The sequence below is a fragment of the Mytilus trossulus genome, unplaced genomic scaffold, assembly GCF_036588685.1.
Source record: "Mytilus trossulus isolate FHL-02 unplaced genomic scaffold, PNRI_Mtr1.1.1.hap1 h1tg000103l__unscaffolded, whole genome shotgun sequence".
Taxonomy (NCBI): Eukaryota; Metazoa; Mollusca; class Bivalvia; order Mytilida; family Mytilidae; genus Mytilus; species Mytilus trossulus.
In genome coordinates, this window is record NW_026963296.1 from 999972 (window position 1) to 1015533 (window position 15562).

Genomic DNA, 15562 nt, shown 5'->3' on the forward strand with positions numbered 1-15562 from the left:
TTCAAGATCATAATCAGTCTTTTGTCTCAAAAGCAAAATCCTTTTTATCTTTCCGTTGCTGAATTCAAATATTTGTTGACCTGTCCTAACACTTTCATCGTGTTCCACATGGAATAGAAATATTGCCGTATCTGGTCGTTGTCCATATTATATATCAGTTGTCAGTCATTGTTCTTTGTTCTCTTTCTTCTACAAATTATATTAAATAATTTAATTACAGTGAATGCAGTGCTTTTATCATGTTTATACAATATTTAACAGCTTTATATGGAAATACGAAAAATAATAAATTGCCAATTGCCAAATTTCTCCACCAGAGACCAAATGACATAGAAGTTGACAACTATATGTTTCAGTACGGCTTTCATCAATGAGCTAAAGTCATACCGCTTATACTCAGCTATGAAGGGCCCCGAAATTAACTTAGATTGTGTTATTTCAATATCAAATAGCTTTATCTCATTTACTGTATATGTTCAATATTAAGAAATTGTGTGACATTTAATTTGTGTTTTCAAAGTCTATCTTTATAAGATGTCTGACCATTTGTAACACGGATTGCTTAAATAATTATGCGACTCTTATCGGCCAATGGTATCACGAATATAATGTTCGTGTCCGTGACTGGATATGGGTTGTGTAATATTAATTATAATAGATAGAAAATGCTCCATGAATTGTTGAAGATTTTGTTCAAGCAGCCCTGTGTTATTCTTATCATAAAAAGTAAAATCACAAATATACTGAACTTAGAGGAAAATCAATTCAGAGAGTCCATAATCACATGGCAAACTCAAATAACAAAACGCATCAAAAACGAATGGACAAGAATTGCCATATTCCTGACTTGATCGAGGCATTTTCAAATGTAGAAAATGGTGGATTAAACCTGGTTCTATAGCGCTAACCCTCTAACTTTAATGACAGTCTCATCAAATTCCGTTATATTTACATTGATGCATTAAATAAATAGACACAATAAATAAAATAGTCAAAATATGGGTACATCAGTCATCATCGTAAATGTATAACAATTTTAAAAGGGACAATTTAACAGAACACAAAATAATTCTCTGTCTACATATTGTATTTAATTATTGCATGCCAATCTTTTTAATTGCTTACAGAAATCAAACTGATTGTCTGTGTGATGCATAACTGTAGATTTCGCACAAAATGTTTAAGACAGACTGAGAGATAAGTTTTTGTTTCAGATATGACACCAAGGAAGGGTTGATTTTTGTTTGCAAAATTAGAACTAAATATGTTGGTTCAAAGGAAAGGTATTTTGAAGGAGAAAAAATGAAGGTACACATTTTTAGGAATTTTGGTCCTCAGTGCTCTTCAACTTTGTACCTTATTTGGCCTTTTTGACATTTTTTTATTCAAGCGTCACTCCTGGTAGATATGATGAGTTTATATCAAAAGAGGGACGAAAGATACCAAAGGGACAGTCAAACTCATAAATCTTAAACAAACTGACATCGCCATGGCTAAAAATGAAAAAGACAAACAGAAAAACAATAGTACACATGCCACAACATAGAAAACTAAAAAATAAACAACACGAACCCCACCAAAAACTAGGGATGATCTCAAGTGCTCCGGAAGGGTAAGCAGATCCTGCTCCACATGTGGCACCCGTCGTGTTGCTTATGTGATTACAAATCAAACTGCTTTCACTTATGTAAATAAATATGTATATAGGTGTTAAAATGTTGCGAGTTCCCCACTGCCATGTACATACCTTTATGTGGACTGCCTTGTGAACGTTAAGAGTCCGTGACTGACAAAATCCTTTACCACATTCTAAACACTTGAAAGGTTTCTCTTTGGCGTGGATGTATCTAAAGAGAATATTTTAATTTCTTCATTATAACATTCTTGAAATGTGTAAATCGTTTGTCTGGTGTGGGTTTTTTTTTCTTTCTTTTTTAATTTGATGGATCACTCGAACGCAGCATGGTTGAACCAGTGGCTTGTTACAATTGCCAGGTTTACTATCCATACGAACCCCTGTTTTTTCCTGTGGTTGAACCAGAGACATATATATGTGTATATATGTCTCTGGTTGAACTAATACTTGTAAACACTAGAACACACACGGAGTATGATAAATTTAAACTTATTACAGAAACACCTGCACATCACGATCGAGTTAAAACTGGATAGATTCAGTAAAACTTTACATCGCGATTGAGCTAAAATTGGATATAGATAAAAAAACACCTGCAAATCACGATTGAGCTAAAACTGGATAAATAAAGGAGCACCTGCAAATCACGATCACGGATTCAGCTAAAACTTGATAAACACAGAAGCACCTGCAAATCACGATTGAGCTAAAACGTGATAAACAAAGGAGCTCATACAAATCATGATTGAGCTAAAACTTCATAAACACAGGAGCCCTTGCAAATCACGGTTGAGCTAAAACTAGATAAACACAGGAGCCCCTGTAAATCACGATTGAGCTTAAACTAGATAAACACAGGAGCCCCTGCAAATCACGATTGAGCTAAAACTTGATAAACACAGGAGCACCTGCAAATCACGATTGAGCTAAAACTGGATAAATACAGGAGGAACTGCAAATCACTATTGAGCTAAAACGTGATAAACACAGGAGGTCCTGCAAATCACGATTTAGCTAAAACTGGATAAACACAGGAGTACCTGCAATCACGATTGAGCTAAAACTGGATAAATATAGGAGCACCTGCAAATCACGATTGAGCTAAAACTAGATAAACACAGGTGCACCTGCAAATCACGATTGAGAAAAACTAGATAAACACAGGAGCCCCTGCAAATCACGATTGAGCTAAAACTGGATAAACACAGGAGCACCTGCAAATCACGATTGGGCTAAAACTGGATAAATATAGGAGCACCTGCAAATCACGATTGAGCTAAAACTAGATAAGCACAGGGGCACCTGCAAATCACGATTGAGGAAAAACTAGATAAACACAGGAGCCCCTGCAAATCACGATTGAGCTAAAACTAGATAAACACAGGAGCCCCTGTAAATGACGATTGAGCTAAAACTTGATAAACACAGGAGCACCTGCTAAAACTGGATAAATATAGGAGCACCTGCAAATCACGATTGAGCTAAAACTGGATAAATACAGGAGGACCTGCAAATCACGATTGAGCTAAAACTAGATAAACACAGGAGCTCCTGCGAATCACGATTGAGCTAAAATTTGATAAACACAGGAGTACCTGCAAAGCACGATTGAGCTAAAACTAGATAAACACAGGGGCACCTGCAAATCACGATTGAGCTAAAACTGGATAAATACAGGAGGACCTGCAAATCACGATTGAGCTAAAACTAGATAAACACAGGAGCTCCTGCGAATCACGATTGAGCTAAAATTTGATAAACACAGGAGTACCTGCAAAGCACGATTGAGCTAAAACTAGATAAACACAGGGGCACCTGCAAATCACGATTGAGCTAAAACTAGATAAACACAGGGGCACCTGCAAATCACGATTGAGCTAAAACTAGATAAACACAGGAGCACCTGCAAATCACGATTGGGCTATAACTTGATAATCACAGGAACACTTACAAATCACGATTTAACTGATACTTGATGCACTATAATGTCTATTCCTGTTAGAACAAATTTTCCTTACCATTTATTCCGTATGAACATACTTATTATACTGTGATATTTGTTCCTGTGGAAATAATATTCCAGAATAGTTCTTCCCTTTGGTACTTAAATTATGAAGGAACTTCTATTCCGTGACACGGTCACCTAAACACATATAGGGTAAGCTTGAATTAATTCTTAAATAAAATTGAGAAAGGAAATGGTGAATATGTCAAAGCGACAACAATCCGACCATAGAGCAAACAACAGCCGAAGGCAACCAATGGGTCTTCAATGTAGCGAGAATTCCCGCACCCGTAGGTGTCCTTCAGCTGGCCCCTAAAAATATGCATAATAGTACAGTGATAATGGACGTCATACTAAACTCCGAATTATACACAAGAAACTAAAATTTAAAAATCATACAAGACTAACAAAGACCAGAGGCTCCTGACTTGGGACAGGCGCAAAATTGCGGCGGGGTTAAACATGTTTATGAGATCTCAACCCTCCCCCTATACCTCTAGCCAATGTAGAAAAGTAAAAGAATAACTATACGCACATTAAAATTCAGTTCAAGAGAAGTCCGAGTCCGATGTCAAAAGATGTAACAAAAGAAAATAAAGACGATTTTACTATGGAATTTGCTGTAATTCAATACTTAGAGTATAATTATAGAATTTTTACCTGTGATCACGAAGATGGTCCTGGCGACGGAACCGTTTATTACATACTGTACATGAAAAGGGACGTTCATCTGTGTGGGTACGAATGTGTATCAGTAGATTGTACGACTTGGTGAAATTCCGTCCACAGTACTCACATACAAACTCTCTTTTTTCTCTACTGTAAGAAAAAAGTACATAGATTCAATTTAATTTGTATTAAATTTATGTAAACCCGGTTGGCCCCAAAAGTGAATCTACAATTATTCTTCTGTTATTATTTACAGTAAAATGAAATGCATCGATTATACATTGGGTTTTTTTGGGGGGGGGGGGGGTTAAAGCGTGCATCGGCATGATATATAACCCCTGCTAATCTCAAAATTTATCAACCGGTCTATTTCTAGCGCATGTTCTATTTGCATTCCTCGCAACATTTAAAAATCTGTATGTTGGATTTCAAGCATTAGCTGGTCTCAAATACACGAATGTATATCTAAATCAATCACATTGCATATAGAAGTGTTTAAAATGCAACAAACTATGGCTTTGAATAGGTAAATAATTATATTTAATCGTGCTTTAATTTCATTTTAATCATTAAATGTCTGCTTTCAGGTAATTAAGATTGTACTATTGAGAATTTCAAATTCAGAAATGCGGTTCGGGTGTATCAAAAAAAGGGAGGCGATTAGCCGATAACTTGAATTTTCTAACTCCTGTTTTGTTTGTTTCCGTACATCGGGAAAAGTCTGCTTCACATGTATATAGATATTAGAGAAGTTGTAAGCCGGTAATTGCCTACTTGAATTAATACAAAAAATCCAGCTCCCCTATTAACATCGTTTAATTATATGTACCATTTGCTTATTCATTCGAATACTGTTCTATCGTAGATGTTTAAAACATTTATTGTTCTATCGTAGATGTTTAAAACATTTATTGTTCTATCGTAGATGTTTAAAACATTTATTGTTCTATCGTAGATGTTTAAAACATTTATTGTTCTATCGTAGATGTTTAAAACATTTATTGTTCTATCGTAGATGTTTAAAACATTTATTGTTCTATCGTAGATGTTTAAAACATTTATTGTTCTATCGTAGATGTTTAAAACATTTATTGTTCTATCGTAGATGTTTAAAACATTTATTGTTCTATCGTAGATGTTTAAAACATTTATTGTTCTATCGTAGATGTTTAAAACATTTATTGTTCTATCGTAGATGTTTAAAACATTTATTGTTCTATCGTAGATGTTTAAAACATTTATTGTTCTATCGTAGATGTTTAAAACATTTATTGTTCTATCGTAGATGTTAAAAACATTTATTGTTCTATCGTAGATGTTTAAAACATTTATTGTTCTATCGTAGATGTTTAAAACATTTATTGTTCAAGACATACTGTTCTATCGTAGATGTTTAAAACATTTATTGTTCAAGACATACTGTTCTATCGTAGATGTTTAAAACATTTATTGTTCAAGACATACTGTTCTATCGTAGATGTTTAAAACATTTATTGTTCAAGACATACTGTTCTATCGTAGATGTTTAAAACATTTATTGTTCAAGACATACTGTTCTATCGTAGATGTTTAAAACATTTATTGTTCAAGACATACTGTTCTATCGTAGATGTTTAAAACATTTATTGTTCAAGACATACTGTTCTATCGTAGATGTTTAAAACATTTATTGTTCAAGACATACTGTTCTATCGTAGATGTTTAAAACATTTATTGTTCAAGACATACTGTTCTATCGTAGATGTTTAAAACATTTATTGTTCAAGACATACTGTTCTATCGTAGATGTTTAAAACATTTATTGTTCAAGACATACTGTTCTATCGTAGATGTTTAAAACATTTATTGTTCAAGACATACTGTTCTATCGTAGATGTTTAAAACATTTATTGTTCAAGACATACTGTTCTATCGTAGATGTATAAAACATTTATTGTTCAAGACCGATAATTTCAACTTAAAATTAATTTGAAATGGTTAATATATAAAGCGGCATAACTCAATCTACTTTTCAGGGCAATGCGTTTAGCTGTAATAGTTTGCAAATAAATAAATAGGATTTTCAAATGATAAAATTATAAAATGAGGACAACTGGAAAATTATATTGACTATTAAATCCCAGTTTTAAATCTGATATATACCTTAACACAACCACTGAATAGCAGGCTACTGACTTAGGAAAGGCTCATGCATAACGTGGCGGGGTTAAACTGTTTTGTTTTCTTTTTTTATGTATTTATGCTACATTATAAAGATAAAAATAATAGGCTAATATACAAACAAAATCTAGAAAACTCCTATGAAAATTTATATAATGATAAAATATTAAATTTACAAGAGAATAGCAAACTCCAACTTTTTAAAAAAATAAAGAAAAGCTATAACTTTGAACCATACCTACTTTCTCAAAACTTTGAATATAGACAACTAATTTCTAAATTTCGAATAAGTGACCACTGCTTATAAATAGAAACTGGAAGATACAGGAATATTCCCAGAGATTTAAGACTATGTACACATTGTGATGTACTAGATGATGAGTTTCATTTCTTTTTTAAATGTAAAATAAATGAACAATTAAGAAAAGAATTTTTAAATAAAAATAAATATAATAACTTAAATGATATAGATAAATTAAAACATATCCTCAATCCTGAAACAAAACAGGACACTTGCAAATTAGGCTCCTTTTTAAAAAAGTCACTAAGACTGAGGGCAGGGAGTCCTTGATATAATTTGAATCTCTTATATATTGATTTAAAAAAAAAAAAAATTATAGTTCAAAGTGTCTCCATTGTTTATTTTCATTGTTTTATGTAAACTGTATATTATGTATAATGTTTTAAGCCATTGGTCCATATGGGCGTAAAGTGCTTTTCAATAAAGAATTATTAAAACAAAATTGTCTAAGATGATAACATTGGTGTATCTTTCGAAGCATTACCTTGTTTTTACTGAACATATCCTCTTCCGACATGGTTTCGTTTTGTAGTTTATTAGTTCTTCTGGTTTGTCAGACATCTGTATCACAGAGTTACGCTGACTGAGAAAAGAAATTTAATCATTTTAATTTCACTTTATATCATTAGCCCAGTTGTCAACACTTCACTTCGGTGTTGACATGAATACATGTATCAATAATGTAGACATTTTTTTATAAATTTCCTGTTTACAAAACTTTGATTTTTTCGAAAAACTAAGGATTTTCTTATCCCAGGCATATATTACCTTAGCCGTATTTAATACAACTTTTTGGAATTTTGGATGCTCAATGCTCTTCAACTTTGTATTTGTTTGGTTTATAACTATTTTGATATGAGTGTCAATGATGAGTGTAATGTAGACGAAAAGCGCGTATGGCGTACTTAACTATAGTCTATAATCCTGGTACCTTTGATAACTATTTACACCACTGGGTCAATGCCATTGCTGGTAGACGTTTCGTCCCCGAAGGTATCACCAGCTTCGTAGTAAACACTTCTATTCGGTGTTGACATGGATATCAATAATGTGGTCATTTTTATAAATTTCCTGTTTACAAAACTTTATTTTTTTCGAAAAACTAAGGATTTTCTTATCCCAGGCATAGATTACCTTAGCCGTATTTGGCACAACTCTTTTGGAATTTTGAATCGTCAATGCTCTTCAACTTTGTATTTGTTTGGTTTTATTCATATTTTGATATGAGCGTCAATGATGGGTGTTATGTAGACGAAACGCGCGTCTGGCGTACTAAACTATATACTTTTTCACAAAATGTTACTTTATGTCACTTTATGTTGTTGGTTTTTTTTTATATAAAATTTCATATAAAAATACTTCTAATTATGCTTATTTGCTTCAATAATTTCTGTGACGGGATTTGCATGCTCAGTGAAAACTGTTTATTAAAACAAATAAACAGAAATGCCTTTAATTCGTTTTTTCAATAATATAATGCTTTCATTTAACTTTTTTTTTTATTTAGTTCTCTTTGCTTAAAGTCTGTACCTGTTTTCAGTATTATTTTTATGACAAATCACGTGGCTAACTACAACGGCGTCTTTCATTGGGTCCCCGATGTGACCACGTGTGGCAGACAGGGCAAGATTCGCAAAGTCAAATCGAAGTTCTCTGCTTTTAAGTTCTGAAATAAAATATCAAATATAAATTCTAACTAATTTTCAAAATATCCTTCTGGCTTTAAAGCACAGTAACATAGGAAACTTGCAGCTCCGCAGCAGCATCAAACCTGAGTAGCTTAATGCAATTTCGATTGATTGATAAACATAGCTTATAACATTTCAAAATGCCCATGGGAGATTGTATGTTCAAGATGGCTGTCATAGTCCTACAAAACCTTCAAATTTATTCTTATGTTGTTTTTTGCTTTCTCATAGTTTGACATATTCTATAGCCTTGGTAAAATTGATTGTTTTGTTATAAATTGTGTACATAACTGCTCGTTAAAAATGCCGACTCAGCGTGTCTGGCTAGTACAAATGAGGGTTGATATTCAAATCACATTAACATATCCTCGTCCTGAATAGGCATTATATATTTGCCGCTGGACGTTAAGCAGTCATGCATTTATCACCAAAACTGATAATCTTGCTTAGTTAATACAGAGTTCTGAATATTTTCTATTTACCTGTATGGTCAGGTAAGCATATGTCTAGATTATTGACAGTTTCCAGATTTGTTTGGTTTGATTTACTGCAGGAAAAATATTTAATGAGTGACTGCAAAGGGAAGTAATTGGTATTATCTCTGATGCAATCACGTGACTGCAAATGTGTGAATCTGAGGTGATACATGTACATGTGCATCTTCATCGTCGGGCACATGTACGTTGGGTCCGTCATTATTATTGAGTACAATCTGAAAGAAAAGGCAGTTGTTTAAATTTTCGTTATTCGATTAATCTATCAATAAGCAAATGAGAAAATCCTTCATTCGATCTGTGTTAGAATTCTTTTTTTCAAATAGATATGTAACACTTCTCATAATTTGGTTGAATGTTCAGAAATATATGTGTACTACATATGCATGCCCTCCTTTTTCATTGACAATTTGCAGCCCACGCTGACCAACTTTGTCCACCTTAGTTTCTATTCGATTTATTACTTATTTGTTATTGTCTAAAATATGCAAAAAAATAAATGCCTCTGGTCGTGATAACACTAATAACTCTCAAAGTGAACTGGTTGTATTGCATATCGTGGGTATACTGTGGGGTAAGGGTTAATCCATTAGTTTACACCATGAAAACCAAAAGATTTATCCTTGTATAAACTCGCCTTTTGAGATCAATAACATTAACGGTACCAATTTTCCTGCACCAGATGCGCATTTCGACATAACATGTCTCTTCAGTGATGCTCGTGGCCAAAATATTTGAAATCCAAAACTTATATAAAAGGTGAAGAGCTATAATTCAAAAGGTCCAAAAAGTATAACAAAATCCGTAAGGGAATCCGAGCATGGCATGACGGTCCTGGGTGATACATTCCTAATGTATAATAATATAGAGTCTCGAAATAGGTCTGTAAGAGTTGAAATTTAATGGGTTTTTTTGTTATCTAGACAAAATCAAAGGGATTTCATTCGAATTGTTTAAAAATAATCAACGTGTATATTAAGGGAGATAATAATTATCTTTGGAATTAATGTTTTTTTTTCGAATAAAAGTTTGAAAATCAATTAACCCGTTCAAAATAACTTTTAGTAGTAAGTTTTTATTGAAAAGTATATATACGAATATATTTTCACTTATTTTGAAATCTATTATTTGGAAGCTCAAAACGGACGGATTGTAAATTAATTGTCAGCTCAAAACGGACGGATTGTAAATTAATTGTCAGCTCAAAACGGACGGATTGTAAATTAATTGTCATTGTTTAGATACCCTACTACCGTATCATCACAATTGAAATTGTACAGCCATTAAATTAAAATAACATAAATAAGAAATAATTTATGACAGTTAAGTCAAGTGCAGTGCTCCATAAAATTAGCTGCAGATTAGGAGGTAGTTTTCGGATGTACATTTCAAAGCGACATGAAACTGATTAATTTGTCAAAATCAACATAAAGATAACGAATTTATCAAGCAATATAGCACAGAACACACACCATAGACATTAAAGGTTGAAATACAACACGAATTTAATTGTTGCTGATGTGTAAACGAAGTGTTTGGAGGAGTCTGGATAATCTTTAACTTAGGTCACATTTAACCCACACAGAAGGTGATACTTCAACCTAAATATTTAGTAACTTTATTTTCATGTTTTATGATGTATAATGAGAGAAACAACTATATTGTCAATATATAAATTGTGTATGATTCTGCCTCATGACTTCAAAATATTTGAAAAGATAACTGTTGATAGAGAAGGCCATGTTGTCAAAAATAGTCTTTTTACTTTTAACTCAAGTTTTGCTCTGCTACTGTTTTCTGTCCATCGTTTAGTAATTTATAAGATTTTTTTCTTTAGTAACAATACGATTGTTTGGATTTCAAACTGATAAAATTCTTATTCTGTCTTAAAAAAAAATATTTCATTCTACGAGTGACTTTACAAGCGTGCCATTGTATGTCTATTGAGTTTGTTTGTGTCTAGGGTTGCTGTCTAATTACCATGCATCTGTATTTTATATTTTTATATTTTCTGCTAATATAAGATAAGATAAGATAACTTTATTAGCACTAACACATTGACAATAAATGGTTATGGCAACAAATTAAAGACTAACTACAATAACATATATACAATGAAGGAGTGACAGTGGATAATTATGAGAGAAATATATAAAAAAAAAAAATGAGAAGCATATACATTATTACAGAAATCAAGTACCTTTTAATAATGAGTTTCTCACCAACAAGCATTCATTCAAATAGTTGATAACAATTTTTAATATTGTTTGGGAATTACTATTTAGAATTGATATAAGCAAGTTATATGATAAGGAAGGAAATTTGTTGCACACCTTCCGTACGAAGTGATAAATCAGATCAGCAATAGAGTTATAATAAAGTCTTTATATTTTCGTTTTATCTTTAATTTTCATAGTGTATACAATTTTAATTAATTATTCTTTAAATCAAAACTTGACCAATCTAATATCAGACTCATTTCTGCGCCGAACGTGGCTATAATAGCTAAATATATGCTACATAATATATCATACAACAAATGACTGATGTACCCATATTTTGACTTTTATTTATTGTGTCTGTATATTTAACGCACCAATGTAAATATAACGGAATTTGATGAAAAAGTCATTAAAGGGGAGGGTTAGCGCTATAGAACCTTTCATGAATTTGACCTACCGAATTAGACTATTTACCGGATTTGTAATCACATAAGCAACACGACGGGTGCCGCATGTGGAGCAGGATCTGCTTACCCTTCCGGAGCACCTGAGATCACCCCTAGTTTTTGGTGGGGTTCGTGTTGTTTATTCTTTAGTTTTCTATGTTGTGTCATGTGTACTATTGTTTTTCTGTTTGTCTTTTTCATTTTTAGCTATGGCGTTGTCAGTTTGTTTTAGATTTACGAGTTTGACTGTCCCTTTGGTATCTTTCGTTCCTCTTTTAATCCACCATTTTCTACATTTGAAAATGCCTGTACCAAGTCAGGAATATGACAGTTCTTGTCCATACGTTTTTGATGCGTTTTGTTATTTGATTTTGCCATGTGATTATGGACTTTTCGAATTGATTTCTCTCTAAGTTCAGTATTTTTGTGATTTTAATTTTTTTTTAAGAAGAAAAAAAATGTCGGGTATTACAGGTCACGGCTAACAGCCTGGCAACCCTATAAAACGAATATAACATCATCAAAGATACCATTTTAATACTGTTGAACGTCTGAAACTCGTTTCGTGTACACGTGACAAGTCTCGTCGTTAACGCTCGAATCAAAAAAATATAAAAGGTCAAATACAGTACGAACTTGAACAGATCAATTGCTTTATTATGGTAAGCTCGTTTCGTATACACAAGACTCATCAGTACTGCTCGAACTTAGTAAAAAAAAGTTTAAAAGACCAAATTGAAATTAAGTACCAATTGACATAGTACGGTCGTATGATTGGCTATATGTTTTGACATGAAATTTATTTTTTCTCAAATAACATGCGACAAAATTTAACAGAACATTTTACATTATATCAAAAAGTATGCATTCATTTCATAATTTTTAGAATGGCTTTACTAATGAAAGCCTTTTATCTTGTTTGAATTTAAATACAATTTTGTTCAAGGCCTTTTAGTTTTTTTAGCTTGCTATACGATGTTGGTTCTTGAAGGCCGTTCAGTGACCAATAGTTGTTTTTAATAATCTAAGTCATTTGTTTCACTGGCAATCAAACCGAATCTTCTCACTGTGATTCTTACGACAAAATAAAGCACCAACTTAAGATGTTCGAATTGACCTGATTTACGAATAGCAAAACATAATAAGTTCAAATTGAATCTTTGAAGTGTTCTCCCAATATCTATTTAAAAAAAGAAAATCCTCAAAATAAGTACGGCGAACAGAAGTTATTCTTTTTCAAGTTTAGAGACTTTTAAAAAATATACCTTTTTTCTCATTTTTTTTTATATTCAATATACTTGTTCTTTTATAATTTTGCATCTGTTTTTTTTTTATTTTAATTTTTCAAGTTTTAGATATAAATGGAAGGAAATTCATTTTTTTAGATAAAGATATATAAACCCATAATCTATTAATTTCGCCACTTACATTTTTCAATAATCAAAACTATCATTTATTTATAATTTAAAATATAGACTTAAAACAATTGTCTTACCTTTTCACAGCAACAGGTAGCAGATGTAATTTGAAGAGCACACCACTCATTCTGTCCTCAGGTTAAGAGGACTTTCATCCAATCAAAAGCCTTAGGCGGAGTCTATTTCGCTGTCGGTAAGCCGAGGATAACAGGTCACCTTTGTGAACTATATTTGTGACAGTTGGGTTTTTCCTATTCTGCCTTTCAGTTGATGGTGCTAGAACAAGAATTTAAAATATTTGCTCTATCCGTGTGAAAGTACTAAGTTGTGACATTTAAGAGAGAAAAGTTTTATATGCAGATAAATAAACTAAAACCAAATGATTTAAAAGTATAGATGTATATTAAACATAAAGATTAATTTGGCGCACTTTTTAATAAATTAAGAAAAATGACAAAATGTTGGTCGGATTAATGTGTAGGTTGAACCTTAGGAAAGGCAAGGACGGATAACCTTAAAAGTTATGCTTTTCACGCTCTTAAAACATATAGATAGTGGAAATGTTTTGGAAACAATTGTTTGGCAAGTTAAAGAAATTCCATATGAGAACTGTCATGACTCGCTTTTCTCGTCGAATACATTATAAGCATATACAAATTTTGGGTCTCATTTTTAAGAAGACTGATAAAAAGACATTCATGCATATACTTGACTTTTTCAAATACAAAATGTCAATTTTCATATCTTGTCTCATTTGTATATCACCGTCTAATAAATGGCATAAAACAACTCTTTTTCCTCTCAAAATTCTACAGTTATTTTTTTTAAGGAATTATATACTAGTACCACCAAATTTTAGGAAGTTTATCGACATAGTCCTTTCTTCTGAAATTATGTGGCAATTGAGACAGAGGCTTTTAAAAGGACGGCGTTCTTTACATTTAAATGAAGCTACTTTTTAAGTTCAGTACCAATTTACTAACGAACGAATTAAATAAATTAACTCCAAATCTGTATGATTTTCAAATCTACGTCGATATCTAAACAATCCGTCTGGAACAGAAAATCACGGTTCAAATTAAAACTTAATAAAGAGAAAAAGAGGCCAAATGAAATAGGAATAGAAACAATAAGGTGCAAAAATATAAAAATTTGAGAATATAAACAAAAATACGGAATAAGCTAGAAAAAATCCCCGAAAAAGCACAAATAATTAAGGAATAACAGTACTGAAGTTGAAGAGTTGCCACCGTCAATTGTAGATTTGACGGTCGCAAATGCAGTTTTACTGGCGACGCGTAGCGGAGACAATAAAACGGAGATTTGCGACCGTCAAATCAAAATTGACGGTAGCAACTCTTCAACTACAGTACTGTTATTCCGATTCTAATGCATTAAAAAAAGAAAAAATACGATAAAACTTGAAAAAAAGTCTATATTTATCAAATAAAAAAAAATCCGCGAAACTTCATGAATGATTTTGGCACAAAGACGCCATGGCTTAACGTGACGTCATACACATGAAAACTTACAAACTGGAGGTTATTATGTTACCTGTACGCTTCAAATTCGGATAAAATTACATTAAAACGGCAAATTCGAGGTAGGTGTTGTTTTATTTTCGATTATATAGTAGTAATCGAACATTTGTTGATTCATCAATTCAAAATGGCGGGTCTCTCCTTAGTTACGCCTGGTCAACTGTGGATTTGACGGTAACTTTTAGCCAATGAAAAAAATTGTTACATCCAAATTGCATTAGAATTAAACACATGCCGCCCCTCCCCTTCCTTCCAAAACAAAAGTCCAAACCATCAAACAATGGCATGACATAAAGCATCATCAGTCCTTATTTACAAAAACGAAAAACAAGAAATCTTAATAAATTAGTGGGTGTTCAAAATTTCAAAATAATTGAATTGTTTAGACAATATTGACGACTGAAAGAGGTTGTCCTTATTGTTGCAGTTTTTTTTTTAATTCACATTTTTATTTGTGATTTCATGTTAATTTTTATTTTTATTCAGAAGTGTAGAAAGTTTATTCTCATAAAAACCATGCAAGTACAAAGGTTACAGAGAAGTTGAAAAATAATATACATAAAAAACAAATTATGCATTTAAAATGCATAAAATTCAAAAATTTCGGATGAGATAACATATTAAAGAATATATATAGAGATTTTGATAGTCAAGGGTAATAGATAAAATTGTATAAAGAAATACTTCCTATAAGTATAGGTATGGTATATAAATTATGGTTGTTAAGAAGGAGTGAGCTTACTATTAATACATCTTATAAAATTGCAGAGGTTTCTAAGTGTCTTTTGGTTTTTATTGAATTAAACAGTTTGTTGAATGCAATAGTGTTATGTCTTGGTATTAGTTCATTTGGGATAAATCTTCTTCTTTCATCTTGTAAAGCCGGGCAAACAAAACTATAGTGGTATAGTGCGAGCCTTAAGCTTGTCTCGTTGACTCTCTCCGTGACGTGATTTGTTTCATGTATGTACATGATCAGCTA

The 15562-nt window shown here is 32.2% G+C and overlaps 1 protein-coding gene across 1 annotated transcript; it reads right to left on the minus strand.

Annotated features, from left to right (window-relative positions):
- Window positions 1-50: 50 nt before the first annotated feature.
- LOC134699956 (protein odd-skipped-related 1-like) lies at window positions 51-13229 on the minus strand. Its single transcript, XM_063561359.1, has 7 exons — window positions 13117-13229; window positions 8942-9171; window positions 8302-8437; window positions 7256-7354; window positions 4302-4460; window positions 1748-1847; window positions 51-189 (listed from the first exon to the last, which is right to left on the minus strand). The coding sequence occupies exons 1-7, from the start codon at window positions 13164-13166 to the stop codon at window positions 166-168; spliced, it is 798 nt and encodes a 265-aa protein (XP_063417429.1). The 5' UTR covers window positions 13167-13229; the 3' UTR covers window positions 51-165.
- Window positions 13230-15562: the final 2333 nt, after the last annotated feature.

Excerpts from the sequence above, each read along its gene's own strand:
- LOC134699956 (XM_063561359.1), bottom strand. The coding sequence starts at position 13,166 with ATGAGTGGTGTGCTCTTCAAATTACATCTGCTACCTGTTGCTGTGAAA. Across the intron at positions 9,172-13,116 it reads CTACCTGTTGCTGTGAAAAG|ATTGTACTCAATAATAATGA; the intron begins GTAAGACAATTG and ends CTTTTCTTTCAG. Across the intron at positions 4,461-7,255 it reads ATATGTTCAGTAAAAACAAG|TAGAGAAAAAAGAGAGTTTG; the intron begins GTAATGCTTCGA and ends TTTTTCTTACAG.